The following is a 27,055-nucleotide window of genomic DNA, read 5'->3' as shown; positions in this document are numbered from 1 at the left end:
CAATCTATCAATTCACACCACTCACTAGAGTTAATCTCCACACAATTATCTTCAGTCAACCAACTCCCTGAGATCCAAGAATTTATTCAGAAACAAAATAAACTCACCAAGCTTCTTGGAAGATCTATTGAGAGGCACACAGAGACAGTCAAGTACAAACTATACAAGCAGATAATTACAAATTGGCAGGTGAGCAGCAGTGAGCAAGGAACAAGCTCCTGCATGAGATTCAAAAAAGGTTTGATTTTGAGGAGCCACTGTGTGAAATCAAAAAACAACTCTCAGGAATCAAGATAGCAAGAGCAGTTGATGAATTGCTCTGTGTTAGCAGTTTACATCCTCCACAGCAGCAACAGCTGATCTTGGTACTTTTGTCTCTCCTATAAGAAAGCTTACAAGATGAAATGCTTCAAGAGACCAAAGATATTCATGCAGTAGCAGCATATTGTCTTTTCAAGAAGGGGGATACCTGCCAACTACTATATTTCAAGAGGCCTACTCCTGCAGCAGTACTTGCTGAAGGTGCAAGTTGAGGTGCATGTTCCCCCTGCCCCGCAGCAAGCAGGACCTTGCGCTAGCAGCTGTTATAAATAATTCTCAGCCTGTGTACTGTTTTATCTGTTTCAAGAAATTCTTGAACCACGGTGGGGTTACAAAGCACATCCAGTGCAAATATCTGCAGCATATCCACCTCAGTGACAAGATTTGGTGCCCATGCTGTGACATGGCTCTTGAAAACAAGATGCACTTGAAAAGCCATGCCAAATTGGTTCATTGAACTGTTACTGGACCGCGGGTCAATGATTCTCTCATGGAGGAATAATGCTCAAACATGTGCCTCAAGGCTATGCTTTTTTTGGTACAATGTCAAGCTTTAAGAGTCACATTGTCTGAAGTTCATGTGCAGCCCATCATGTATTTGTCATTGTGAATGTAATACCACTGTCTTGATCCTATACATTGCTTTTTCCATTCAGCTACTCCTTAATAACTTTAATAAAACTAGAATCAGAATTTGAACATTCTAGTCCCTCTGATATACACAAATTCAACAATTAGGTTAATGAGTTGCTGGAGTTCAAATCAAAGCCTGTTCAATTTGCAAGAGACACAGGTGTTGGTGAGTATCTGCTGGAAACTGATATACATAGCTGGTATTGACATACATTTAAACCAGGATATGTTGTTATTGGCAGAAAATCTTGACCAGCAACATTTTGAGCCCATGAAGTTCTCACTTGCCAGGGCTGAAATGATGGGTTCTAATCAGAGTAGGAATTGTTTGTGCCCTAAAAAGCCTATCACAAAACTGAGGGCCTGAGTGCCCCTGACTGCACTATAGGGCGCCAGCAACCTTCAAATTTTGTTCATCTATGATATCCACCCACTTTGGGGGTTTCCAACTCAGGCGATAAATGTCGGTTCAGGCTTCGCAGCCACTCCGGTTCAAAAGCGCAGATGATATGGTTGGCTCCTGGGTAGATATGATTATGCGAACGCCAAGATGCCGCTGGAGGCGAACTGTGCTCAGCATAGTGTTGGTAAATGCACGGGCTTCCGCAGATGAATTCATGTACTTGGACCAAGTCAGGATGTCATTTATAGCGAGAACTGATGATCCTGATAACATGAAAGAATGAAAGAAGGAAAAAAGGGAAAAAAAATGCTTTTGCTAACCTTGTGTGCTTCGTCCAAGGCAACTACTCTGCCAATGTCTGGATTCTGCTCAAGAAAAATTTCTAAACAGATGTTAAAAAGTGAGCCACGCCGTTTCCGGTGAAATGCAGGGACATGAGAGATCAAGGACAGTTAATCGACCTGGCTTAGAAACTTTTAGCAAAGCCACAGACCTATCCGCATGGTTTCTTACTACAGGTTTCCAGTCTGAGCCTCCTGCATCATTTTTCCCAATGTTTTTGTAAGCCGCGATTTGTGTTTGCGGCATGAAGCTCTCTAGGGTATCTAAACGTTGCTTGAGGAGTTCAAGCTGGGCAGGAGTCAAACCAGACTCCATCACCATTTTCTTGAATTCTCGATAATTGAACTTGGTACCCAACTGTTGCTGTGAAATTCGCATTTCCTGCAAAATCCGTTTCAATGTATGCATATAAAGTGGCATTGGCCCGTCATCCTGGCCAACTGCCATTAGATCCACCATTCATTTTGTATTGAGATCCTTTTGATCGATTTTTAGCGTTTCGACAACAGTATTAAATCCAGAATAGGTGGTCTGCAACCCAGGTTAGCTACAATATAAGACAGAGGAGTTCGAAACACCTGCCTGAATTTTTTCCACGTTGGTTGGAGAGTACAGCACTCGAACCTCAACTCCAGGACAAGAATGCTGCTTCACGGGATGACCCTCCTGTATCGCAGATGAATGTATCGTAGTGAAATACGAGGCCTGTAAGGGGGTTGGAAAGCCTCCCTGCCCGTGACGGGATTAAGCAATTCTCCAACAGGCATGCTAGGATATGGCTTTTCCTGGAACCCTGTGAGCCGCATATAAATGTACTTGACGGCGAAGTAACATTGAAAAAGAGCCGAGGATCCTTATCAAGTGTTTGGATTTTGACTTCCGGCTCCGATCCACACGAGTTTAGCATATCGTTTTGCCCAGCGAGTAGGCCAAACTGCAAGTCGGAACCAGATGCGTTTTCCGTCGTGTATGTCAAGTGTGCAAGCGCGGGGCTTGTGAGTATTGGGGCGAGGGAGACAACTCCAATCGTGGCTATCAAACAACGTTGATTGCTCATCTAATTTTGTACGAGCTTTTTAGTAAGGGGGAGGCGAAGGGATACCGGAAGAGCATGGAGGAATTCAACAACCATCGTCGAATAGATAGTTTATACAACTAATGAACTGTTGGCGTGAAACCGATGGTTTCCACCACTCCTTTGCTCGAGCATCTGGCATGTTTGATGAGCTTATATTCTCAACAGCTCTCTTTCAGCTCCCTCATTTCTTTTGTGTTCTGAGGAAGCTTGGCAAGTGTTATATATCAATGCCGCCTCAAATAAAAAATTAATAACATTTTATACCTATAGCAATTTGCTTGTCCATGTATATCTGGCCACACCTATGTTCCCGCAGACGGGCCTGTGTCTTGTAAACAATATCTGCAAGACAGCAATGTCATGCAAGTTGCAATATCAAAAATAGTTGATACCAGAAAGACAGCAATGTCATGCCAGCTGCAACATTGAAAGCAGATGATATCTGAAAGGTGGTAATGTTAGGCCGGTTGCAAGATTAAAAGACAACAACATTATGCTGTTTGCAATAATACCGGGTCATGATTGGAAAATTTCCTCCGCAAACGACAGAAAATGATATTGAGAAGATCCTCAGAGGTGTTGCTCTGCCGGATAAGGAATCGGGAGAAAGGTGTTGCCATTGGGTCTGGAGTGTCATATCAACTCTGCAGAATGCATTGGTGATACCGAAGTTTGACAGTGAAAGATTCAAAGCCTGGACATTGGATTATGCCAATCAGTGCCTGGCCAACCTTAGTCCGGGCCATGTTTGTGATTATAAAGAGACAAACTAGTTGTGTGAAGTGTTTCCTGGTTCATCATACAATCTCCAAAGAACGCATTCTGCCATGAGCTTGTCCATGTATGAAGGAAGTTTCAGTTTGATGCTCTCAGGCCAGTCTGGCACCTTGAACAAACTGTAATATGTCTTTGTTAGATCTCAGTACTCTGGGTACCAGCCTGCAAATGCCCAGTCTACAACTCCCACAATTCTGCCATGGCATATGATAATATTCTGCAGGGCTAAATCCAAATGTGAGAAAAATGTCTGATAATTGTTGCTATGACAGGATGCAATTTTGTCCCCATAAATCTTGGCTGTGTTTTCCAGTGGAACACCACCCCATAAAAAAAAGTGGAAGCTGAGATGTGACTTAAATGGGCCAACTGGTTGACTACTAATACAATAATCAAGAATGGCACTGCCCTGTGCAGATGCAACTATTTCTTCTTTGGGGAGGATGAAGTGCTCAGAGCTGAGTTAAGATAACTGCAATATCATTGATAATGGTTTCCTTTTCCTTGGGCTTCAGACTTCAAGATCTGTGTCTTGAATGTGATCTATCATGATATAAATGTCTCCTGGCCCATCATATGTACACTGAACTTGAGGAACTGGAATAGTGGTGTGTTCTGAAATGTAGAGAAGTGCTTCAAGTTCCGGGAGTTGGCACGGCCTTAATAACATGTTTCTGACTGACCCTGACAACAGTTGGACCCAGAGATCCAAGGATTGACCGGACTATTCTAAACCGAGTGTGAAGGATGATGGTTTTCAAATCTCACATGAAAAGCTGAAATTGGCGTTAGTATCATCTTGATAGATGGTAGGGCTTTTATGAGCAAACCTTGTAATACCATCGTCCCCAGCTTTGATGGTCGATAAACAGCATTAATAAAACCAGGCTTCTCTAACATTTCTGATGGAAGAGGCTAAGGGAAGTTGACAGATAGGAGGTTTGCACGGAACAGATTAATGATTATGTTATCCCCTCATCCGGCCGCCAGGCAAAATTAGTGCCTTGGCACCAGATTACAAACTACAGTATTAATGGTGTTTTTCTGACCAATAGGTTCACACACTAAAATATATGGGAATCTATTGGTTAAGCAAAACACGTTCATAGCTGGTGTTTGTTGATTTTCAAAAACGTGTTTTTCTCCTTCCAAATCTGCTGACCCCCTACCACCACAACGATCAAATACAATCTTATTCATTCACAAACTAACTCCGTACATTGTCAGCTATGGCAGTTTGTGCCTGGTGTCAGTATAAAAACAGGGTCAAATGAAGAAAGGCCAGGTCCCTAGATCACTGCATGCTTGCTCAGCGTTGCTGGGAAGAGTTCCATTCTATGGAATTGTACGGAGTAATATAACCAAAATAGGCTTAGAGGGAATAAATTACAGATTACCGCCAAATACAGCCAAATACACCAGTTTCCAATAGACTTCCAGCATTAAATACGCTACTGTACACGCTAATTTCTACGCTAATTTTGCCTGGCGTCCGGACGGAGGGGATTGGTTAGCCTTCGCAAGAGCTCGGAGTTAAAAAAAAAAAAATAAACGGAATTTTGTAGGTCCGAGACATGGTGCCCGATTTGTCCCTTAGGTGGTACTGCACTGGTTTTCTTTCTCTTGCAGCCGGCTACCTTTGGTGGATAAGCAAGTCTCACTTGTTTTGATAAAAGAGGAGATTTTTTTCCCAAATCAATCAGAGCAACTTACTCAAGAATGAGTGAAAGTGTTTAACATGGATGCCTATTTTGGTTAGTTTTCGTAGCAGTCACTCTTGGGCTGTCGTTCCTCTGTACTTCCGCACTCCGTAGTTAGCTTGTTGGACCTCGCCGACTTCTAGAGATGAGATCCTAGATCGCAGGGGCCACGGTTCAAATCACTCAAGTTGCTTGCTCTTCTCCTCCGTACAGCCTCCGACTCGGTGCCTATGGGGGGGTGCGTTTGAGTACTCGCACAAGGTTGGACTCAACGTTCCCAGTGCCAAGAGTTGATCGGACCTATGAAATTCCGCTATGAAAGCTCCAAATATGGAAAAACTGAAATCTCCGGAGCTTCTCTCGAAATTTTGGGAAAACCGGAGATATGTCACTGCAATTATCGAAGGTCAAGCGGCCCCAGTTTGTTTTGCGCTTTGTTTGCTGTGGCCCCCATATTATCTGTCGCTGGAATCCTGACAGCATGCCTTTTCTTTAGCTTTCATTTATCCCTCTCTCTTTTTGAGCAAACTCAATCGTTTTACATCTCGCGACAGTCTTTCTGAAGGAGGGGAATAAGCAACCAAAACGACATAACCTTTCAACCACAGCGACATTTTTGCCTGGAACTTGAACTCGGGTTGTAAATTTTGATAGTACGGACCACGTTGGGCGAGATTTCGTCCAACAGCACGGCGGCCCGCGGCGATGAGTCTGGTGTCGCGGGTGACAAATCTGTTCGGGAAGACGACAGCAGACTCATCGACCCAGACGAGTTCATCCTCACCTTCTTCCGTTCCACCGTCCGGCAGTGGTGCGCTCGGTTATGACTTGCTAGCGCCCGCGGGCGATTCGCATGTCCGGTATGATGCGGTGCAGTTTGAAGATTCCAGAAGGGCGAAGAGGTTGAGGACGGAAGAACGGAGAGAGGAGTATGAGGAGAATGAGCAGGAATACAGACCACCTTACTTGCATGTTTGTCACCCTGCGCTTCTGAATATTTTGTGGGAATGGGCATTGTGTGGGGCTTTGTAAGCCGGATGCTAACCTGAAGTGTTAGTCGATGCTCGCTGGTGGGATAGGAGGAACCAGTGGTGACATGTTGATGCACTCGCTAGATACTGTCAAGACGAGACAGCAAGGCGACCCTCATGTTCCCCCCAAGTACACATCCATGTCTTCATCGTACACTACGATATTTCGGCAGGAGGGCGTTCGGCGAGGATTGTACAGCGGAGTTACCCCGGCATTGTTAGGATCCTTCCCAGGAACGGTCATATTCTTTGGGACGTACGAATATAGCAAACGGCATATGCTGGATGCGGGAATTAACCCTTCCTTAGCGTATCTTGCTGGAGGTAAGACTTGTCGATCACCCGCCCCTTGTTTACAGTGTGGAATGGAGCATTTTTGTGTTAATTTGCGTGGTAATCAGGCTTCATTGCGGATCTTGCTGCTTCGTTTGTATACGTCCCGTCAGAAGTTTTGAAGACTCGGTTACAACTTCAGGGTAGATATAACAACCCTTTCTTCAAGTCTGGTTACAATTATAGATCGACATTGGACGCATTTCGAACAATTATAAAAGAAGAGGGATTTTTTGCTTTGTACTCAGGATTCAAAGCCACCCTCTTCCGAGACCTCCCGTTTTCTGCCCTCCAATTCGCGTTCTACGAGCAGGAGCAAAAGTTTGCGAAAGAATGCGTAGGGAGCAGAGATATCGGATTACCGTTGGAGATATTAACGGCCACCAGCGCAGGCGGTATGGCCGGAGTTATAACATGTCCTCTTGACGTTGTCAAGACACGAATACAAACGCAACACTCTGATTCGCTCTCGCAACACTCAAAACCCAGCATTACCGACGTCAAGGCTGCGTTCCAGGAGTCATCCAAACACGTGCACTCATCCTCCACCCCGTCTTCTTCGGCGTCGCATACTCACCAGTCAAGATTAATATCGACGTCATCACCTTCTACGTCTACTGTCAAACCAGGGGCCCTAATTTTAGATACGTCTTCTGTGGTCACCGGATTGAGGTTGATTTACAAGACCGAAGGGTTCTTGGGCTGGTTCCGTGGCGTCGGTCCCCGATTTCTCTGGACAAGTGTGCAAAGCGGCACTATGCTTGTTCTCTACCAATTCCTATTGAAACATATGGAGAGTTACTGGGGTGTACGTGAGCTCAGCAGTGCGTCCTCGATATGAGGAGAAATGAATCTGGATCACGGTGGGGTCTTGGACTATTCTAGGTTGTTGGTGCGCAGACATACAGCAGGGCGTTCTTCGGTGGTTTTTTTGCGGAGTGGGTTTAAGACATGCATATCTGGGTTACGGATTTATAGAAATTCCCGTTGTACAGTATTATCTCTGATTTTTTGGATCTTACATAGATGCAGACTCACATAGACGAGAGTCGACCAGAGTCGGTAGTGGAGCGATGCTCGACATCGAACATCGATTCGCGTTTAGGCATGGTGTTGCAACTTAGATGCGAATAAAATCACCTCTTCAATGTCAATGATGATATCGTCATTGTTTTGTTTGATCAGCGGGCTCATTGATGGTTGACCGCGATGGTGTTGGGGAAACGCGCTAAGCCAACTTTAACGGCGATCAGCCGGAAAATGTAAACAAGTCACATCACCAATCCCTCCCACTCTCTCCAAACAAACCCTCTCCCTACACTCTCGATCGCTCACCGCGACGCGAATAGTCCCTATCATCGCATTTCTTCACTATACACACATACATAGACAACAGTCACCGCAAATCTGCTCATTTGAGTCGCATGGTTACCGCGACTCGGTATATAGTCGACTTCCATCACAATGACGGCAGCTTTACCGTATCTTCGCGCTCTGCGAAAGAGCGACCTTCTCGTCCTAGCCGAGGTGTCTGATCTGAAAGAGTAACATCTGCCTCTCTCCTCTCCTTTCTTTTGCATCGCGCTGGTATTCAAGGCGTGAGGGCAACAGGAATCATTCTTTGAAGTGCAAAGTTCTGACCTGGCGTTGGTAGCTACGATGATTATAAGAAACCCGAACTCGAGGCAGCGCTGGACGAGCATTTGAGCGCGAACAGGACCACGCTTTCGAAGGAACAGAGACTGAGCGACTATTACAGGCGCTTGCTCCAGCCGCCACGCTCGTCGCCGATCAAGAGAGAACCGAAGCCCGATGGCCCATCGGGTTTGGACGATAGCGTTTCCCCTTCGAAACGCATGACACGCTCTAGGAGGCCCCTTAAGCCGAAGCAGGAGGTTGAAGCCACGTTAGTTTCCCGTTTTCTCACAAAGCTGTTCTTTCATTTAATGCGACGCGACGTCTGACCGCGCGAATCGATGGACATTCTGGGCTGTAGCGATGGATTGCTAACTACCTATCTACAGAGATGAATCCGAGTCTGGCTCAGCCTCTCAGGCAAGCAGATCTCCGTCTGCCTCTGCTATGGAGGCTCACACTCCATCGCGACCAGCCTTAGGCTTTCTTTCCTCTCTCCCGCCGTCTCCCGCCGTCGTGACGGAAGCCATCGAGGAGCAGACCACCAAAGTCCGCAAATCCGTTTCGGATGCATGGGTCGCTTCGGGCCTCAAAGAGCGGGCCTATGCGCTCCGTTCATGCCTCAGCAGCGTGAGTACAATCGAGAGCCTAATTCTCATGCTTGAAATCTACGGCCTGGGTAGCGAGATACTTCCCTTTCGCTATTTGACGACTATCCCGCCCATGCCGAATCTCTATACTCCCGCCATCCAAGTGAAGATTCCCGATGTATTTGCCCTATTGACAGGAGAGTTTTGGGCGCCGTTTTCGCTGTGGTTGACAACAAGTGTGATTCTCCCATCTATATTCGCCTACTTTTTCAATATCAGCCTAAAAATGTCCCAACCTCAGCCACCGAGCCATTCATATGGGACTCGCCGCGCGTCGGCTGCCCAGGCGGCAGTAGCGTCCTCCAAGACAAACTTTGACCCCTTGGTGTTTAATGTTTCTAAGGCTTTGGTGTCGTATCTTGTGTACGCAAATAAATTTACCTTTTGGGACGTATATAACCCGATCTCTGTACGCAAGGTTTCTGACTCTGTGCCTGGTGGTTTGCCAGGCTTGCTGACTGGGTCTGCTCTGTGCGTTTTGGGTAGCTTGTACGAGGCCATTCTGAGAAAATGACGAGAAACACAGGCAGCGTACTTAGCTGTGAGATGAATGTGCGTCTTTGGATCTTTCAATTGGGAGTGAATTCTTGGTGTTTTGCAGGATCTGTTTTCGAGTGTTTCTTTTGATTTCCTCGGAGTCTCGAGGTTTATGCTGGGTCGGGAAGCTTTTGTTTCTTTTATTTTTTATTTCACTATTGTGTTGAGCCGTATCCATGCAGAATGTGACTAGGGACGGCGAAAAAGAGCAGAGCGAAACTGATGTATATAATATCCATTGAGGTTCGGGATCCTAGGTGTATGGAGCTGTGCTCTTTTCTGGCCTGAGCCGGTCGTCTATTTTTATAATTTCTTTTGGACTCTCTATGAAGTTGGTCGGAGTGTTGACTAAAATGACAAGGCTCGCAAGTTCTATAATGCATTCTTGCTTCAAAGAGTCTAACACCATAGCGCTTTTGTTGCCAGCTCTATTTCAAGTGTATTGTACAGTGTGAAGTACACATTTTGTCCGAACAGGAAGTTTATAAAAAAAAAAAGAAAATATGGGGCAAATGGAATGAGGTAGCTTGGAGAGGTCAGATAAAAAAAGAAAAACAACCCGCTTGCATCGAGGGAACTTCATGAATGAGACAGGAGAGCTGGGGATACTATTGCTCGCTAGCCTTGTCTTTTGTGATCTTCTCTTCTGTGACTGGTATTTGCTGGATTTTCTCCAGTTCGGTTTCTCTGTTTTCTTGGCTCTCAGCTACGGCGGCATCGACTGGCGCGTCAGATAAAGACTGAGATTTCTGAGCTTCTTCTGCAGCGATATGCTCCTTGAGTTGTTCGTCAACTTCATCCTCCTCCAATTCGGAGCCATAAACATCCGGGTGGAGTCTAAAGCAATCCTGCATATTCCTATATTCCAGCGTTGATTAGCGACCATCCTTGATGACCTAAACTACCACCCGGGAAACATATGGGGAAATACGCACTTGAATTTATCGATGCAATCCATTCCTTTCGGCTCTTCCGTAGAGTACACAAAACAGCTGAACGCTTCTCTGAATTCTGGGCCGCATGGTCCATGCGCCATACCACCTAGACAAGGGCAGTCCCAGTTTATTTCACCAGTCTCAGGATTGAATGCGCCCTCCTGGTCAGCCTCCTGCTCAAGCTCGGAGGCAGAAAGTTGAAGCGGCTGCACGTCAGCTGGAGCGGACTCTTCAGTCTCCGTAATGGCGCCGCTAAGTTCTGGGGCGGGAGGTTCAGAGGATTCTTCGGGTTTGGAGTCGGATTTTGGCGATGGTGGGGATGAAGGGGCGGGAGTTCGGGAGGCGGATTTTCGCTTCTTAGCTGCAGCGACTGATTCAATGGTGGGCAGAGAGGATTCCTCATCTTCAGACTCGGAAGCTGGTTTGAGCGCGACTGCTCCTGACCGCGTTAGTCGTCAACTGTCAGCATACCGCGCTCGCTTGAATGGGTAATTCCCGGTGCTGCGCTCACGAGAAGGCTGTTCCGCGAACACCGTGCTTGTATTGTAATAGTACACTGCAGCAGCAGCTAGACCCCACCTCGCAACGGTGCTTTTCCAACTTCGCGACTTCTGCGACGGAGGTACTGTGCTTACGAACCTCCGCCCTGCTTGGCGCTGGGCAAGTCGGAGCGGATGCGTCTGGCGGAGAACGGTTCGCGAAGCTGACCTGAACATTGTGATCCAACAGAAGAAGAAACAAGTATATTAAGCAATTAACAAAATTAACAGAAAAGAAGGCTCAGTGAGCGCCTGGGAGAATGAATGAAGCCGGCTGGACATGAGCGTCTCTGCCCTCAGATTTGGTGATTGTTAAGCACAAAGAAAACTGAAATGCCGAAAAGATTATGTAACGTATTCCACAACCGAGCGGGACAACCAAGCGAGCGGGACACCAAAATCGCCATAGTAATTGAATAGATTCCAACCTGAAATATATATGCTCAACAACACCTAATTAAATTAAATTAAATTACACTAGGATTAGGGCATCTTGTTCTTCTATGCCCATGAGAACCACAATTGCTGCACCTTGATGGAGCTCATAAGCATAGTGCAGGCTCAGAAGCTGCAGGATTGGAAGATTGAATAACAGACTGTTCAACAGGCTCACCAGGAGATCCTGAGCTTCTTCTCTAGTTAGATCTCCTTCATGTGGAATTCTGTAAGTAGATCTCTTGCACTTTTGCTTCTCTTTCTTATTTATCCTGGTATTGCTTCTTCATAATAATGACATTAACCATCCTGTATTCACAGATCTTGATAATTTGATTAAATCCTTCCATCAAGTCTTGTGGTGAGCTCTTAAATCCCTGCTCCATAAGAATCTTGACCTTATCACCCTGCCTTGCAACTGATAGGGGTTGTGAGGTGTTTGTAGGATCTAGAATAATGCTGAGTTGCTAGATTGACTACTTGAGGGGGTAGGGATTTGGAGCTGAATATCTACCTGCTGGATGACCTAGTCAGGTTCAAAGAAGACTATTCCAGTAGCTATAAAGACTTCTGTACAGACTGTAGAGTAGATATCAAGAAAGTCTCCCTTCTTAATGATATTGAAACCAAGCCACATTCACTGTTTAACCAGATTTTCAGCTAACTAAGCTATAGCTACAACTGGCTGACTAGTACAAATACTTTAGACGGAAGGCGTAGCGTAACATGACCAGGCATCAAAGATTTCCCCTCCTTTCGTGAATTCACAGCCTGAACTGCATCAAGCACTGTTTCTCCATTCATCATCACATTCAACATTGTCCACTTATTGGTGATGTTTGGAATTCAAGACCTTGCCTGAGCATCTGACATCGACACAAAGCCTGGCAACAGTTGGGCTGGAGAATTTGTCTCCACAGCACTTCAAGGTTCTACAACAGGCTTTCTGGACAATCCTTTCCACTGATCTGGCCACAGAGACATTTGCCCAAGTTGTTGACGGCCGTCCCACGTGTGATGTCTATCGAGATTAATTCAGTGAGTTTCGCAAAAGCTTCCAGAACAATATTCATCCAAGCAATGCAGCTTTGGAAGCTGTTGAGTCTTGCCGTCGAAATCTAAATCTTGGTAATACTCAAATTAGTGCAAAGGTAGTATATTCATAGCCCCAAGCTCTCTATCTTGGAGGACAAATACTAAAAGTTAGCAGCTTGCGCAAGCATTCCAAAACACTAACCCTGGATCAAGAGAATTCCACTTGCGCCTGATTGAGATTCTTGCTGTCCTCTGCCATGGCATTGCTGTCCACTTGTACCAGGCTTATGATGGAGGCTTTCATAAGCCAGAGCCCCCCGACTCCATCATATGGCATGATGAACTCTTCCCCAACATGCCGCCACCACCACCCCGTAAAGCTTTGCCAGCGGAGCTTTACCATTCTTCTTACGGTTTCTGGCAACAATATCCTAACGGAATTGCTGATATTGTCGGTTACTGGGTGGAGTACCGTCTGTTTGGTGGGGTTGTTCTGTTTGATCGTGGGGAGACAGGGTTTGAAGTAAGAAGTCCCTCCTATATTTCCCTTGCAGGCTCCTTTTTTTTTTAACCAAATAAATAATCACTAACTTTTGATCTTTTCCAATCCTAGTGTAAGGATATCTTCATTCACCTTGTGGGCAGGTACATGATCTTCCAACTCTCAGAAGCTCAGATACACGCATACATCAGCTTCCTGCAGGGCGGGCAGCAGCCTCCAGGTGGCATTCGCTTCAAGGCTGAAGAATACGCACATCGTGTTGATGAAACTATGCCATGGACATGAACATTTATCGCGACAGGTATGAACGGATTATACCTGAGAGACGGGCCCGCTGTGTTATCCGCGGTGAGGACCTCCCAGGATATGCGCAGGCTATGGAAGATTGGGCAAGGCGAACTGGAAATGGTTAGAGATGTACGCAGCTAATGAAGTACATACTTGTGGAGGACTTGTTATTGAGATTTGGAATGACGGAAGGGCTTGGAACCGACTCACGGGATGTGCGGGTCACCCTGGTATGGTGTCCATATCATGCAACATTAAAAGTGAATGACCTGTGGGGAAATGATTGGCCTAAATTGAGAGTATCAGGTAGAGAATAGTAGTGAATTTGCGTAAATCATTATGTAGGTGACTGCTTCTTGTCTGTGTGCATGCGAGTTTCTATTATTCATCGTAGCCAAAACCCTGTCTGTCTGTTTCGTGGGCTGGGGGGGGAATAAGAGAGAAAGAGAGCATCATCTATCTATCTACATGTGAGAAGGGATATGTTGATTTCGAGTTGGCTCAGGTTCTGGGTGACAAAGCCCAGAAACAATAGGAAAGGAGGTAAGCATACGTCGTGAGGCTGAGGGAAGATATATCCACAAAAGGACAAAAAGAAATGGAAGAAGACTAGAAATAAACAAAAGACAGTTGTATCCCCCGGGTCATAATGCTGTGTCTACCAATGGCTGCCAACAAAGAGATCATTGACAATAGACCATAAATCACTGTCAATCAAAGAACCAGCTTGTCTGTTTGGGCGCGGACGATTCCTGTGACTGAAGCCCGGAAAGCACCCTGGCACTACACCCACAAAGTCTCACTTGGCAGTTCCTAGAATTTGTTTTGACTTTCTTTGTGAACATCCGCCACCTAAACCTTCTGCACTGCGATCCTTTGAAGCAGGGACTTTATGATCTATTTTCTTTCTGTAAGTCGTGTTGTTGCCTTTTATGGGTGGCTGATGGCCCGATTCACACAAAAGGCGAAGAGCTAGGATCACCACGCACAAAATATGGCATGAAGAAAAGGAAAATGGAGGCAGGAACTGAATAAAGCCTGAACTACAGCCTTTGTATTATTTGCGTCTTTTCTTCAACGTAAACGCTTGTGCGGATCCCTTTTTATCCTGACAGAGTGTTGGAGCTTGCGAAGCAATGTCCTGCAAGCTAGATAGAGCTGGTTGACTTTCACCATCAGGTAGAGATGTAAAGCTCATGTCTAGCAGTTCAAAGCCTCCAGTTCACTGTGAGACTTCAGTCATTCCTGAGAAGCTCAGCTCAGGTAAGAGCTTGGTCTGCCGTGCTTTCTGAGACTGTTGTGATATCTCAAAGTTCAAATCCTCTGGTAGCTTGTCAATAGCTGAACAGAGTCTCTGAAGATGTGAAGGTGCCCAATCAGCATAAACTCCCATCACAAATTTATAGGATGCCCATCTCTCTCTGCCATCCAATTCTGTGAAATCAAACTTGCGGATGTAATAATGATGGTAGGTAGTCCTCCCTCCATTAATCACAGAGTAGTGGCTGTATATCCTTACTGAATAGTGATGATGTGAAATTAAAAAGGCCAGAATCTCTCAATATAGCTTCTTTTTACACTCCACAATCCTGAAGAGCTTGACCACACCTTGTATTGAAAGATCATGCTATATGCATTTTGCTGATCTGCTATATCAAAAATCTTTTATTCATGTTAACTATGGTGTTTGTTTAGTTTGTATCTGGAGCACATGAGTGAGCTGGCAATCACGTGAGAACACGCTCGCACCTGTAGCTGCTGACAAAGTGGCTGGGAAAGTGGATGACATAATCAATCAATCATCAATCAATCATGATAGAAAATCGATAGACGATTTTACTCTGTACTCTGTACTCCGTACAGAGTAGATATATAAAAGCAGTGCAGCCCGAACGACTGAAAGGGAGGTATGCCAGAGAAATTGATCTGTTTTATTGTCCAGTATCCGAATGTCTGTGAGAGATGGAGTGGAAACCAACAAAGTTCTTCGAATCAGTACCTCGATCGAAACCCTACGCGCTTTTGGTTCTGAACCAGCCTATCAACCCCAATGCGTATAAAATATTGAAGCAGCATGGTATTTCTGTAATTATATCCTTTCCTCGTAAAGCAAGATTTTAACTGGTCTATGTGTAACAGCGTCGTTTACAATCTGCGCTGATGGCGGCGCGAATCGCTTTTATGAGCTCATGAGGAAAAACGGGACGGAGTCCACGGAGGTGAGCAGAGAGTCTCTCTTTGTCCCTATGCCTAAAATATTTTGTCCACCACGGATGGGGCTGCTAACCCGATATACCAGTAGCTTCCAAATGCCATCGTGGGTGACTTAGACTCTATTCGTCCATTTGTACGAAAACATTACGAGAATCTAGGTGTCCCAGTGCTTGAAGACCCAGACCAATATTCCACAGACTTTACCAAGTGCCTACGACATCTAAAATCCAACATTAGGACCATTGTATCCTCAGATATATCTCCAGGGCCTCCCCAATCCACAGCGGAATCTGAGGTTCAGGACAACGGAACCGAGCCGCATCTAGACGTGCTCGTGCTGGGCGGCCTAGGTGGCCGTGTCGACCAAGCATTCTCTCAAATCCACCATCTCTATACCGCGTCTCAATCGTCCCTGTCTGCGGCTGATAAGCCCGCCGGAGATTTGTACCTGATTTCAGAAGAGAGCATTACATTTCTGCTTCCGGAAGGCAAAAGTACCATCTTCACGCCTGGTGGCAACTCGCTGGAAGCTGAATCTCGTTGGAAAGCCCCAACTTCAATACCCGGATCCCATAGCGCTTTAGATGGAGATAAGCCCATCTCAGAATGTCCAGAAAAATGCTACCTATCGGAAAATGTTGGCATAATACCTGTTGGTGGACCTTCTGTGATAAACACAGAAGGTTTAGAGTGGGACGTGCATGACTGGAAGACAGAATTTGGCGGGCAAGTCAGCACGAGTAATCATATTCGTGCCGATATGGTTGAGATTAGGACGACTGCGCCGGTGTTATTTACTGTCGAGTTAGCAGATTGGTTGAAGTTTCATGGACGGGTGTGACCTTCATTTAATGACTAGCAGTCCTTGTCATTTCGAAGCGGGCGAATAAATGCAACATCCTATGTACTAACCATATATCTCTTTTTTTTCCGCTGATTTGTCAGTGGAGAGAAGGTTGAGACACTGTCGGTAAACAACCCGCGAACCCGAGGAGCATCAGCAGGTTTCTTCTTTTTCATGCTAAGTGCCAACCTACTCTTTCTACAAAGTAGAGTGGCCATTGTAGCTTTCAAATAAGCATATCAACCTTCAATTATCAATCTATCTGCGGCTCCTTTTTGCCTGGTTCTCAATTTGTCCTCCTCCACATCCCACTGGCTAGCTTTCATGGTAGACCAGAGGCAGATAGCGCATAAGTGATCAACCAAACCTTTTCTCAAACGCTACGAAGCGCAACCTTGCCTACAGTTGCTCGCTGAGTGCCATCGAACGAAGGTTAAGGACAATAACACTACGAATACGAATAGAGTGTCGCCCATGTCTCGATCGGTCGGCAGCTGCGACAGTGAATTGAGGATTTAAGAGTATCAAATCTTAAACCGGGTTCTCATCAAGCTAGTGACACGATTGCGGGGGGCGAAATGCCATGGCGCTATCAATAAAGGTGGCGTAGACCGTCAGGGCAAAGCGTTCCGCGAATAATAGCATGCTAAGTCGCTAGGCAAGCCACAGGTGCTTTCGGCAGTCGCCAAATTGGGTACAAGTCCGTTTGACGCGACCTGTCTGAAAGGGACGAATTTGCGGGCGCAATGGGCAAACCAATTTTCCTCCTGCGCATGCAGCTGAATTGGCAAGTGAATGGCATTGTTGGTCTTCCAACTGCCAACTGAGGCTAAAAAAAGCCCGTTTGGGGCCGGCTGTGCCCCTTTTGGTTGTGGTAGCTACCAATCGACGTCGCTAAGCTGCAGTTTACGGGCACGAAAACCCCGACTAGTACTCGCCTTCTCAGGTTTAGAAGAAGTACGCTTCTCGTTGCCTTTGCATCCTTTAGCACTGCTAGCCTTATTGAGAACTTGGGGAGAGAGCTGGGGGCTTCACCATCATTGAGGTCATTGTCGTCTCCAAGGTCATAGTTTAGAACTAAGTTTTTAATGCGTTGCTGCTCCTCGCGCTCGGCCTGTTGCTGAGATCTCATAGCAATCGCAAAGCTGGAGTCCGATGGAAGATCAATTGTTCGGGTCTGGGGCATCGTCAGTGTACTTTGTTTATTTTACAAGAATAACGGGAATTTACCTGCTGACGATTTCCTCGTTTGGTCATGAGTGAGAATGCCATCGTGTTTGACGCTGCTGCATTGTTTTCGCGATCTTCAGCTGCCGTAGGTTCGCGAGTTGTACGTCTCATTGGCAGGGGTACGTCAAACATTGCTTTGCGTTCGAATTTACGCGATTCCAAGCTTTCCGCCATGATCTTCTCAAAGGCACGGTCAAATTCTGCTTCCGCTTCAGGATCGCGTTCCTCTTCCTGTCGAGTGACGATTATTCGCTCTTCTTCCTCCTCGGACTCAGGCTCGGCGTCTTGATCAGTGTTATCAACAGCAGCCTAGAAATTCGTCAGTCGAGCCGTGGATGCAAGAATAAATAATGGGAAACATACTTCAGCCTCCTCACTCGAAAACTGATCTTCTTCGCCTTCTCCAAGAGCGTCGTCCTCAAGCTCATCTTCTGACGAGGAGCTCTCACCGTCTTCTTCAGGTTCGGCTGCCTTGCTACCATCTTGAACTTTGTAATTTTGCGCTACGGCTTCACTGAATAAGCGAGCCGCCTCTTCCAAGTCGGTTGCAAGCTTCCATTGGGGGCGAGTAAGGGCATATGTGTCGTGTACGAGGAAATCTATATCCATCGGCATAGGATCCTTGGTGTGAATATAATACTACTATGATCAGCAACCTGACTAATTGTGTAATCATTTGACCTTACCTGGAAGAAGGTTAAGAAGAAGTCCAGTTTCTTTTTGGAGTTACCGCGGTCAAAACAAACGCCACAAGTATCAAGCATCGTGCAAACAAGGCGAATGCGGAAAAAATCGTCAGGAAGATCAAGGGGACAGATTTTGCCTGGAATGGGGGTGCCACCCTCTATAATTCCGTTAATTGTGAGCGTGGGTAGCAGGGAATTTTAAGGGAAAGGCATACCGTGCCCAAAAGTAACGATACGATATAGAGTATCAAATATCACAGGAGAATCAACCATTTTATAGTTGTAGAGCTCTCCGAGGTACTTGACGTCGGCAATGCGCTCCTGGTTAAATTTGAAATCGTTCTGTTCTAGGCCTATTGTGATCCGCTCGAGAGAATTATCAATAATGTTAACAACAAAATCTTGATGATAGCGGTAGAGTGCGCTGACAAGTAAAGCCAATAGGTGAATATTGCCGTACTTGACTTTGGCGGGCTTGCTGAATACACTTTCAAGTATGCGGACAACCTATGCTTATCAGCATTATGATCCATAAAAAGATGTATACTTAACTCACCTCCGGCTCCTCCCAGTGTAGCTTTCGAACCGACTTGAGAATCTTGGGATAATTGCGCTTGTTCATATCAAGATACACAAGTTTTCTCACGAATAACTCCATTGGAGTGCGCTCTTTCTGCTGTATGGCTGGTCTTGGGGGAGGGTCAACGTAGTACATAGCATTTTCAAGTACCATTCGTTCCTGTTGTCCTAAATGCTGAGCTGCTTTCTTCCGTCCAAGGGTTTCGAGGAAGGATGCCATTCTCGGTGCAGTCTCCGGGTTCCGTAGCAAATACCGACCACAGTTTTCAAGCAAATTGCCAATTATCTCGATGTTCATCCTTGAAAAGTCATCCAGACTGACCTTAAAGCAGTGAAATATGACATGTTCAGGCACGACACCAAATTTGGTGAGTTCAGCGAGATATCGAATATTACTCGTGCGCACTTGTCCGAGGAACTCTTTCTGCTTGCGACGTTGGAGGCTGCGGAATTCCTCGTCCAAATATGAAATTAAACCTTGGGGAATATCAGGAAGATATTGGCCTAAGGTTGCCACCAATCGAGCATACAAAGGAAGTAGATCTGTACGGCCCTTTGGGACGTCTTGCATAGCCTTTATCAGCCTATTTCGCGAGGCTTTGGAGTTTAGGAAACAAAATTCCAAAGCCAACTGGTCGACGGCATCTTTATGCTGGAGTTCCGGGAGCCTTGCTAATAGGGTATCAACCTGAGCACCAACGGTTTTGTTAACGATAGCTGTTGACTGGTCGTCCGTCTCTCGAGGAGTACTTTCGACAGGTTGTCCCGGCCGCTCCCTTTTATCTTCGGATGTGACCCCGTTTGGCAGATCAGCATCTTTATTTTTTGCTTGTTCATCGGCCTCGCCTTTCTTTTTCTTGCCATCTTCAAGCAGCACCGCCGGAACCTTACCCTTCAGATCAACAAGGTTCTCATAGAAGCGACGCTCTTCTTCATCTTCCCAGATTCCTGGCCCTTCGCCTTGTCCACGCAGATATTCGCCAGTCTTCACAAGCCCAATGGTTCCACTACTGAGGCTGTCTAAACCTTCCTTCTCAGCCAGTTCCGGCATCTCCGAGCCTAGAATGTCGCAGAGTATTTGAGTGTTTGAAACCAGTTTTTCTTGGGCCTTGGATTGTTTCTCAAAGTTGGACTGTCGGTCTTCCAGAATCTCTCCGCTTTTCACATACGCCTCGGCGTTGCGGCGGCTCAAGGCAGCCAGAGCTTTGTGATCACGAACAACATGCTTCTTCACATCATCCAGGTACTTGATCATGATATTCCTGAATCGGGTCTGCAATTTCTCATCGGATACCAGAGGCGGGTCATCCGCTGAACCAATATTGACCATGGATTCATCGCCAGAGGCCTCAGGGGCCTCTTTGCTAGTCACTGTTGTCTCACCGCTGGGATCGACGTTTTTCCTACCATCGTCTGCTCTTTTGATGCCCATGATATCCCAACCGTAGTTTTTAGCGAACAAGACAGCAAGGGGCAAGTTCTGATGTTCACGATCATAGCCGAGTAGGTCCTTGATAACCTCCAAAGGGAACGGGTCTGCATCTTTGTCTTGGCTGGCCTTCGGCGCAGTATGTGATTGTTTACCTTTTAGCTGACCATCGGAAACTTTGCTACCAGCTGTGGGTGTTCCATCCTTCCCCTTCGACCCTAAATCTTCTGGCCGTTCCACATCGTCCAGGGTGCGCAGAAGCCCCACCAGCCACAGCTCCGATACGACACGAAGCAAAACACGTTGCCGTACAAGACGTTCCTTTTCTTCCTTCTCTCGTACTTCTTGCGTCCAAGCTTTCAGTTGTGCCTTGTCTGGCGTGCTCATACCGCGGCCCAGCAGCCAGCCGAGTTGCTTTGTGAACTCATGAGGACCGAAACGCTGGTGCAGTGCACTAGCAACTTCGACCCCCGCTGCTATTTCTCCAGGTGATTTGAGTTTGCAAGCACCCTCATAGAAAGCAGATATAATTTCTGAGAGATATTTATGTAAAGACAGGGTCCGGATCTCCGTGAGAAAGGTTGGTTGAGCGGAAGCGGTGATTCCGGTTCGAAGACGTTTGATAAAGGCAGTGTTTTTCTTCAAGGAGGAATCAAGTGATTTATTGACGAGAAAAACATCTATAGAAATGGCTTTTAGCTTAGCGCTGCGAATTCTCATGCTCTACCATACAAGCAACGGTGACTGCGGGGTTACGACGACGGTACCTGGTTCTCCGATCCAAGCCTTTATATTTGAGTCACGCAGCTCTCCTGGAAAAATCATTATTAGCGACCCTTCTTGGATACTCGTTTATAAAATGCAGATCACATACTCTTCCTTGCACGATCCATCTTCTCCTCCGTCCCCGATTAGTCGAAATGTCTGCGAGCAATTTAACCCCGAGCGACCCGGTATCTTCTAAGGAACACGAAAGAAAAAGGTAGTACTGAGAAAGAGGCCGCATTGGGCATTTGTAGGAGCAGTGAACAAAGAAGAGAATCGGTCGCAGGTCGAAGTGTGAAGCTTGTAGAACTGATGAGCTGACGAATGACAGGGTGAGCTTGCAGGTACCTTGAAGATTCTCGATAACCTTTAGCAGTCCGAAGGAATGCAGAGGAAACCGCAGCTTGGCTACAACATCACATCTGCAAAGTACTGAGCTGAGGATAAGTATAGTGGAAATAGATAAATAAATTCAGGCTCCGCCTGAGGGTAACTAAGTTAGGTCAGACCCAGCAAGGTGATGTGCGGTTCGACCTCGCTGCCCGCCGGCCGCTCATCATATCATCGAACGCCGGCGTTGAGATGCCCGCTTATCTAAGCTCCAATTTAAGGTGCAACTAACTAACTAGTGTGGTGACTAGCGTTATCTACTCCTACAACCCTGTCACGACATCGGCGGCAACCAGCGCAATGCATCACGACTCTGTCCAAGACCAACTTCTGCCATGAAGCGCGATTAAGAAGGAAAATAGTCGCATAACAGCCGGCGGGATGTACAGCCTCCCGATTTCGCACTCAAAGACCGTCAATTCCCGAACAGCGCGAAACCAAGCCGCCTATCCATTGCCTTTATCACGAAGTCATTAGCAAGCTGAACAGGAGCTGAGAGGGACGGAATGACGCTGAAAACAACGGAGAACCTACCATGCTGTCCATGGATTAAAGCATTTTTGTAAAATTCAGCCCCAGCGCGAAATTTTGCGCATAAAAAGAAAAGAAACACATGTCATCGAACACAGGCCATTCCATGTGAGACTTTTTCATCCTTTGATAGCCTTCCCACCGATCTCTGTAAATCCGGCTTCCCTGCCCTTTTCTAACCCCGTCAATCTCTTTTGTAGATGATGCCTCAGATCCTGCTCATTCCAGCTCTGCGACTGTTTGAGGCTTGGAGGGTTCCAACCTTGACTTTTCACGTTCCCAGACGAAGCAGCCTCAGCCGCGGCAAACTGTGACTTGGTACGTTCTTTGGGTGGCGCTGCTGATTTTGAGGCCATTCCCTGCTTGAGAGACTCGAAAGTGCAAACGGTATGTCGTGGGATGTTTCTTCGTTAATTATACGATTGAGGGTTTTGATAAATATCTTTTTTATATATTTATTTCAAGATCAATTGTGCTCCATCGATAACTTGAATGAGAGACACTTCGCTGGGCTGATGGCTAGGTTTAAATTTGATTTCGATCTCGTGAGCCCGCTGTCCTTTGAACGCCGATTTGCCAGTAGGTGGCGAGGCAGATCGCGTCTATCAAGGTCTTGACGTCGCGAAGTGACCCGGTTTAGCGGGCTGGTTCCAATTTATTTTCGTCCCGCCATGCCAGTCCGAGGACTTCTCAACCAACTCACACTACTAATATCTTTTTTTTTTTTTTTTTTTTTTTTTTTTTTATATATTTAGTTATTAAATTCCAGAGAAAAAGCACGCATTCCCGGTGCTTGAAAGGAAAGCAGAATGGAGGGTTTTGCTCTGACCCTCACTCTCGTTTGTTTGGGCAAAAATGCGATTGATTTATACGAGGTTGGGATGACTTTCGCTCGCTTCGAGGCATTGACATCAGCGGCTTAAATTATCAGCTCCCAGTCACAAAAGCCCAAGCGAGGGCTTCAAAGGCTTCCCCCCCCCCCCCGGAAAGTTTGATTTGTTGTTGTTGATCGGCCCCAAATGCGAGCTGCTGGCGATGGCAGCGCCATATGGCGTTATAGCGCAAGTATTAAGCAAGGCTTTTGGTCCGCTACTACAAATCGAGAGACTTCCTCCGTATGATAGGAGTGACAGCCTTTTCCTTCTCCCCGTTTCGAACTCCTCACCAACAATGCATGAAGGCGCCGCAAAACTGCTTCGGCTGGTATGGACAAATATTATGGCGAGCAGCACCGTCGGTATAAATCTTCGATGGCGAACGGGCGCTTCAGAAAAGACTAGTAACAGCGCGGGAATAGTTGAAATGTATGCAAAAGAGCTCTCGTACGATTTGCGTTATGCTATCCCAGCCAATCTTCCTCTGGTTGGATCGCACTTCGGCTGGTATCGATCGCCGTCGGATTCGTCAACAAAGCTTCTCCCACCCATTCAAAGCAGCTCCTAAGCAACATGAGTGTAGCTGATCCGATAATCCGGACGCTTCTGCGCTCGGCTACTGCCGATTGGCTGAAATAACATCCGTATAAAACTGGGGACAATGAGGAAGAAAGCCAAAAGCTTTAGCCATCTGCTGCAAAACCGGAGTGTCAAATAGAACAGCGATTGCTACTGGCTTAGCCCTACTGGCATTGTGGGTTTCGAAGTCCGAAAGGTTTGGTTGTGCTCCAGAATGCATCGCAGCATCCGTGATATAGAATAAATACATCGTTTTGATAAACCTCTTGATTCTCTGATAGCCACCTTGGATACCATAAATCGTCAGCTTTGGAAAAGCATTCGCGTTTACAATTTGAGCGCCCCGGCAGTGTGTTACCAATCCATTGACTGTATTTCCGAAAGTGAAGGGTATTCTAAATTAGGCGCAAACATATGAATAAATACAATATCACATCAAATATCACATCAATCCAGTTATCAAAAGGAATCTCCAGCGATCATCGCCATCTTGGGAGCAAGTGAGGTGCTTTATATGCCAGCGTGCCCACAATCGCAAGGGCAGCGGTGACACCCAAACTTTTAAATCCCAGCAGAGATTCTTCCCGAACACGACCGAGATTCGCAACGTGCTTCTTACGCATCGCTTCCGCCCCATTACCCTCCAAATCAAAATCATCCCAGTTTAGTTTTGACAAAAGTTTCTGATAATCCACCACCGTGCCAGACCAATTGTTTGTGATCAAACCTTCAGCTGTTTTATACCAGCTTTGGCAGCCTGGCGACGCAAATGCGGTACTGGATAGTGCCTTTTGGAGATTCGAATTGAACTCTTCGACTTTGCCCGGTTTCGGAGTTATGGCGAGGCCTTGGTTATACTCCCTTGCGCGCAGGACGGCTTTGATCAGTGCAAGGATGTACCGAGATTGGGCCTCGATCATGAGGATGATGGAGTTATGGCCGAGATTTGTGTTGGGGCCATACAGCATGGCAAAGTTGGGAAGATCTTCGACTGCCACACCATAGAGAGCACGAGCACCACCTTCCCAGATTTCAGTCAATGGTCTTCCGTCCCTACCGTATATTTTGATCGGGTGCATGAATTCGACGGTGCGAAAGCCTGTGGCAAGGACTATGAGGTCTAGGTCTTGCTCGACGCCGTCGATGACGATTCCCTTCTCAGTGATACAATCGATATGCCCAGTCTCGAGGGATACATTATCACGAGCGAGGGTTGGGAAGTAATCGTCACTCAGGATCATGCGTTTGCATCCTGGAGGATAGTCCGGGGTCAGCTTTTCCCATAGATCGGGTTGATTGGGAAGAGCTTTGTGCATAATATGCAAACTGGCTTTTCGTATCAGCTCTGCAGTATTTGAGTTGGGATCTCGCATCACAACATGGACAGCTTCGCGGAAATCCATTATCGATGCGCGTAATCTCCACAGCGCCGGAGGGCAGTATCTGAATATAGCCCGAAATGGTTTCCAGACGTTCATGTCCAGCCGAGGTACAACCCAGTTTGGTGTTCGCTGGAAGATGGTAAGATGAGAAGCCTCTTTGGCAACTTCGGGGGCGATTTGGGCAGCGGTGGCACCTTGACAAGGGTCTTGTTAGCTCTCAGCCACAAGAAGAGAAATATTATCCTCATATACCATTTCCGATAATGCCAATCTTCTTATCCTTGAGCTCATAGCTCCAATCCCACCTGGCAGAATGCATCATCTTCCCCTTGAAAGTCTCAATGCCGGGAATCGATGGATACTGGGGATAGTTGAGTTGACCAATTCCCGACACCAGGAAGTCCGAGGTGATGGAGTATTCCTCTCCGAATTCAACATCTTTGCTGCCAATCACTTTGACTTTTGTGCACCATTTCTTTTCGACCTCATCCCATCGTGACTCTTCCACCTCGGAGCTAAACCGAATATATGGGTATAGGTTATATTTCGCTGCGACCTTTCGAAGGTAGTTCTGACAAGGTTAGCGGCTTCGACGTAAAAAATGAATTGGTCCATACCAAAATTTCCTGTTGGTCGGAATACAGTCTCGTCCAATCTGGATTCTGTTCGAAAGAGAAGCTGTATAAGTGGGAATAAACTATAGCGCGGAATATTAATTTCTCAGGCCGCGAATACAGGTGTTGGATTAGGTACCATCACAGCAGCACCCCGGATATTTGTTATCTCGCCAGGTTCCCCCGAGACCGGCACTCTTTTCGAGAATGACGAAATTGTGGATATTATTTTTGATCAGATTGATGGCGGTACAAAGTCCTGGAGCAAAGACGCGACTATAAGTAACTATACGTCTGTCTTTTACAATTCCGGCGGCCATCAAGCGTAGCTCAACTTGCCTTACCTGAAATTCCAGCACCAATGATAACAACAGCAGCCTTGGTATATTCCTTGTTGCCGACTGAGGTTCGGGCATAGTTGTTAGGGGCCATGACGATGGAAGTGTTCAAGGGACTCCAGAAAAAGAGAATCAAAGGAAGTCGCACATTAAAGAAACGAATTGTTTCTTAGAAATATGCTGTGGAGTGCCTTGAACATAGTTATAGCAAGCATTATTACGTTATAACTGCGGAACATGGCAGAAGACATTTCAAGCCAGGATTGCCTTGATGCCGAGGGCACGGCAGACGGCAGGATTACATCTGCAAGCACAAGAGAATAATAAAGCCCTGTCAACCATTGGGCTCTTTTGACTATCTTTCGGCACGGCTTAAGGCCCTGCACGTCTTCCCCGCAATCCATCTCCTGGAGCAGGCCTCATCCACGGTGGAGATGCGCACTCGAGCCGAGGGAAGATCGGTGAAAGACATGAGACGAAAGACGGGTGACATAATCCTCTCTTGGCGCCGCGCTCGCCCCAACCCAGATAGGGAATAGCGCAGGTCCCCAAGGGGTCGCGAAGCCGATTGGCGCGGAGCGGGCTTGGCCATTTTTATTTGAATCCGGACATTTCAGCAAAAAGGGATCGCGGTCGCTAACCTTCCAGGAAGGAAAGGTGGACGATGGTCTCGAATCGCCTCGGCTCTCCAGTTGAATCCACACTATAATCGAGAGACAACATTGGCCTGCATAAGATTGCGAGCGCACGTTGTACCTGTCATTGAGGATGCCACAAATCGAGTCGTGTAACTGCGTCGTCTCGTCAAAGTTCTGCAGTCATTCCCCACGAGCTTATACGCTTAGCTTGATAATGAACAAAACTGGTGCAAATCATGCGATACAATCATACACAGGAGTCCTTTCCTCGTGTGTAGCGGTAGATTTTCCCAAGTTGAAGTGCCTGTCTCGTATAAACAGTCCAGGCCCTTGGATGAAGATTCTGGACGATGTCACCCAGTTTACCAAGTTAATTTAACACATACACATCCACAACGCCAACGGAGTCGCAGTTTCAAGGCGAAGTGCGTTAATATATCCGAAAATTTTGGCGCCGATCTCTCCGGCCCCCAATCCTCCGAATACGGAAATCAGACCGGGCTATATCATAGAAACAGGGCGCACGCCGATCCTTAGGTGCCATTTTTCAATGTGTTGTCCCAGACGAAGGAAAATGCGCTTACAGGGGTGAGCAAAGTCATCAGGCTTTATAGTTGTCTTTCCAACCCTCATCTGCGCTCTATTTTTCAAAGACTTGGTTGGGACACTTTATCACAAATCGTTTCTTCCTTCAGCTTGATTTCCCTCTAGTTTTATGGCGAACGCCATTTAGAACACACTATGTCCTCGGACGCACCTTCAAGAATTCATCTCTTTCTTCTCTTGA

At 46.5% G+C, this 27,055-nt stretch overlaps 10 protein-coding genes across 10 annotated transcripts; 5 read left to right on the top strand and 5 right to left on the bottom strand.

Annotated features, from left to right (window-relative positions):
- Nucleotides 1-1,750: 1,750 nt before the first annotated feature.
- Nucleotides 1,751-2,146, bottom strand: D8B26_000317 (uncharacterized protein; the record flags this gene model as incomplete). Its single annotated transcript, XM_066123187.1, has 1 exon — nucleotides 1,751-2,146. One exon carries the CDS (start codon nucleotides 2,144-2,146, stop codon nucleotides 1,751-1,753), a length of 396 nt encoding a protein of 131 aa, XP_065979261.1.
- A 3,487-nt stretch (nucleotides 2,147-5,633) lies between these two features.
- On the top strand, nucleotides 5,634-7,686 carry D8B26_000316 (uncharacterized protein). The gene is made up of 3 exons (XM_003067499.2): nucleotides 5,634-6,226; nucleotides 6,312-6,609; nucleotides 6,687-7,686. The coding sequence occupies exons 1-3, from the start codon at nucleotides 5,960-5,962 to the stop codon at nucleotides 7,457-7,459; spliced, it is 1,338 nt and encodes a 445-aa protein (XP_003067545.2). The 5' UTR covers nucleotides 5,634-5,959; the 3' UTR covers nucleotides 7,460-7,686.
- A 291-nt stretch (nucleotides 7,687-7,977) lies between these two features.
- On the top strand, nucleotides 7,978-9,740 carry D8B26_000315 (uncharacterized protein). The gene is made up of 3 exons (XM_003067500.2): nucleotides 7,978-8,162; nucleotides 8,273-8,524; nucleotides 8,643-9,740. The coding sequence occupies exons 1-3, from the start codon at nucleotides 8,083-8,085 to the stop codon at nucleotides 9,415-9,417; spliced, it is 1,107 nt and encodes a 368-aa protein (XP_003067546.1). The 5' UTR covers nucleotides 7,978-8,082; the 3' UTR covers nucleotides 9,418-9,740.
- Nucleotides 9,741-9,920: 180 nt separating this feature from the next.
- Nucleotides 9,921-11,207, bottom strand: MIA40 (Oxidoreductase). Its single transcript, XM_066123186.1, has 3 exons — nucleotides 10,887-11,207; nucleotides 10,376-10,814; nucleotides 9,921-10,298 (listed from the first exon to the last, which is right to left on the bottom strand). The coding sequence occupies exons 1-3, from the start codon at nucleotides 11,089-11,091 to the stop codon at nucleotides 10,049-10,051; spliced, it is 894 nt and encodes a 297-aa protein (XP_065979260.1). The 5' UTR covers nucleotides 11,092-11,207; the 3' UTR covers nucleotides 9,921-10,048.
- A 663-nt stretch (nucleotides 11,208-11,870) lies between these two features.
- D8B26_000313 (uncharacterized protein) lies at nucleotides 11,871-13,548 on the top strand (the record flags this gene model as incomplete). Its single annotated transcript, XM_066123185.1, has 6 exons — nucleotides 11,871-11,878; nucleotides 12,025-12,070; nucleotides 12,201-12,361; nucleotides 12,428-12,500; nucleotides 12,560-12,907; nucleotides 12,998-13,548. 6 exons carry the CDS (start codon nucleotides 11,871-11,873, stop codon nucleotides 13,169-13,171), a joined length of 810 nt encoding a protein of 269 aa, XP_065979259.1. The 3' UTR covers nucleotides 13,172-13,548.
- A 1,588-nt stretch (nucleotides 13,549-15,136) lies between these two features.
- D8B26_000312 (uncharacterized protein) lies at nucleotides 15,137-16,305 on the top strand (the record flags this gene model as incomplete). Its single annotated transcript, XM_003067503.2, has 3 exons — nucleotides 15,137-15,251; nucleotides 15,314-15,393; nucleotides 15,477-16,305. 3 exons carry the CDS (start codon nucleotides 15,137-15,139, stop codon nucleotides 16,227-16,229), a joined length of 948 nt encoding a protein of 315 aa, XP_003067549.1. The 3' UTR covers nucleotides 16,230-16,305.
- An 805-nt stretch (nucleotides 16,306-17,110) lies between these two features.
- Nucleotides 17,111-21,049, bottom strand: D8B26_000311 (uncharacterized protein; the record flags this gene model as incomplete). Its single annotated transcript, XM_003067504.2, has 9 exons — nucleotides 17,111-17,205; nucleotides 17,268-17,409; nucleotides 17,463-17,771; nucleotides 17,826-18,101; nucleotides 18,149-18,306; nucleotides 18,364-18,655; nucleotides 18,705-20,836; nucleotides 20,924-20,968; nucleotides 21,031-21,049. The coding sequence occupies 9 exons, from the start codon at nucleotides 21,047-21,049 to the stop codon at nucleotides 17,111-17,113; spliced, it is 3,468 nt and encodes a 1,155-aa protein (XP_003067550.2).
- Nucleotides 21,050-21,961: 912 nt separating this feature from the next.
- Nucleotides 21,962-22,198, bottom strand: D8B26_000310 (uncharacterized protein; the record flags this gene model as incomplete). The annotated part of the gene is made up of 1 exon (XM_066123184.1): nucleotides 21,962-22,198. The coding sequence occupies one exon, from the start codon at nucleotides 22,196-22,198 to the stop codon at nucleotides 21,962-21,964; it is 237 nt and encodes a 78-aa protein (XP_065979258.1).
- Nucleotides 22,199-22,877: 679 nt separating this feature from the next.
- D8B26_000309 (uncharacterized protein) lies at nucleotides 22,878-23,285 on the top strand (the record flags this gene model as incomplete). The annotated part of the gene is made up of 1 exon (XM_066123183.1): nucleotides 22,878-23,285. The coding sequence occupies one exon, from the start codon at nucleotides 22,878-22,880 to the stop codon at nucleotides 23,283-23,285; it is 408 nt and encodes a 135-aa protein (XP_065979257.1).
- A 354-nt stretch (nucleotides 23,286-23,639) lies between these two features.
- Nucleotides 23,640-25,779, bottom strand: D8B26_000308 (uncharacterized protein). The gene is made up of 5 exons (XM_003067505.2): nucleotides 25,637-25,779; nucleotides 25,432-25,551; nucleotides 25,296-25,375; nucleotides 24,931-25,249; nucleotides 23,640-24,872 (listed from the first exon to the last, which is right to left on the bottom strand). Exons 1-5 carry the CDS (start codon nucleotides 25,722-25,724, stop codon nucleotides 23,776-23,778), a joined length of 1,704 nt encoding a protein of 567 aa, XP_003067551.2. The 5' UTR covers nucleotides 25,725-25,779; the 3' UTR covers nucleotides 23,640-23,775.
- Nucleotides 25,780-27,055: the final 1,276 nt, after the last annotated feature.

The sequence above is a fragment of the Coccidioides posadasii genome, chromosome 1 (genome assembly GCF_018416015.2).
Source record: "Coccidioides posadasii str. Silveira chromosome 1, complete sequence".
Taxonomy (NCBI): domain Eukaryota; kingdom Fungi; phylum Ascomycota; class Eurotiomycetes; order Onygenales; family Onygenaceae; genus Coccidioides; species Coccidioides posadasii.
Note: the sequence above shows the minus strand (reverse complement) of the source record. Positions and strands in the feature narration are given on the sequence as shown.

Excerpts from the sequence above, each read along its gene's own strand:
- D8B26_000316 (XM_003067499.2), top strand. The coding sequence starts at position 5,960 with ATGAGTCTGGTGTCGCGGGTGACAAATCTGTTCGGGAAGACGACAGCA. Across the intron at positions 6,227-6,311 it reads ACAGACCACCTTACTTGCAT|TCGATGCTCGCTGGTGGGAT; the intron begins GTTTGTCACCCT and ends CTGAAGTGTTAG. Across the intron at positions 6,610-6,686 it reads CTTAGCGTATCTTGCTGGAG|GCTTCATTGCGGATCTTGCT; the intron begins GTAAGACTTGTC and ends CGTGGTAATCAG.
- D8B26_000315 (XM_003067500.2), top strand. The coding sequence starts at position 8,083 with ATGACGGCAGCTTTACCGTATCTTCGCGCTCTGCGAAAGAGCGACCTT. Across the intron at positions 8,163-8,272 it reads GAGGTGTCTGATCTGAAAGA|CTACGATGATTATAAGAAAC; the intron begins GTAACATCTGCC and ends TGGCGTTGGTAG. Across the intron at positions 8,525-8,642 it reads AAGCAGGAGGTTGAAGCCAC|AGATGAATCCGAGTCTGGCT; the intron begins GTTAGTTTCCCG and ends ACCTATCTACAG.
- MIA40 (XM_066123186.1), bottom strand. The coding sequence starts at position 11,091 with ATGTTCAGGTCAGCTTCGCGAACCGTTCTCCGCCAGACGCATCCGCTC. Across the intron at positions 10,815-10,886 it reads GTTCGCGGAACAGCCTTCTC|GAGCAGTCGCGCTCAAACCA; the intron begins GTGAGCGCAGCA and ends TAACGCGGTCAG. Across the intron at positions 10,299-10,375 it reads GATTGCATCGATAAATTCAA|GAATATGCAGGATTGCTTTA; the intron begins GTGCGTATTTCC and ends GCTGGAATATAG.
- D8B26_000308 (XM_003067505.2), bottom strand. The coding sequence starts at position 25,724 with ATGGCCCCTAACAACTATGCCCGAACCTCAGTCGGCAACAAGGAATAT. Across the intron at positions 25,552-25,636 it reads CATTGGTGCTGGAATTTCAG|GACTTTGTACCGCCATCAAT; the intron begins GTAAGGCAAGTT and ends TCTTTGCTCCAG. Across the intron at positions 24,873-24,930 it reads GATTGGCATTATCGGAAATG|GTGCCACCGCTGCCCAAATC; the intron begins GTATATGAGGAT and ends ACCCTTGTCAAG.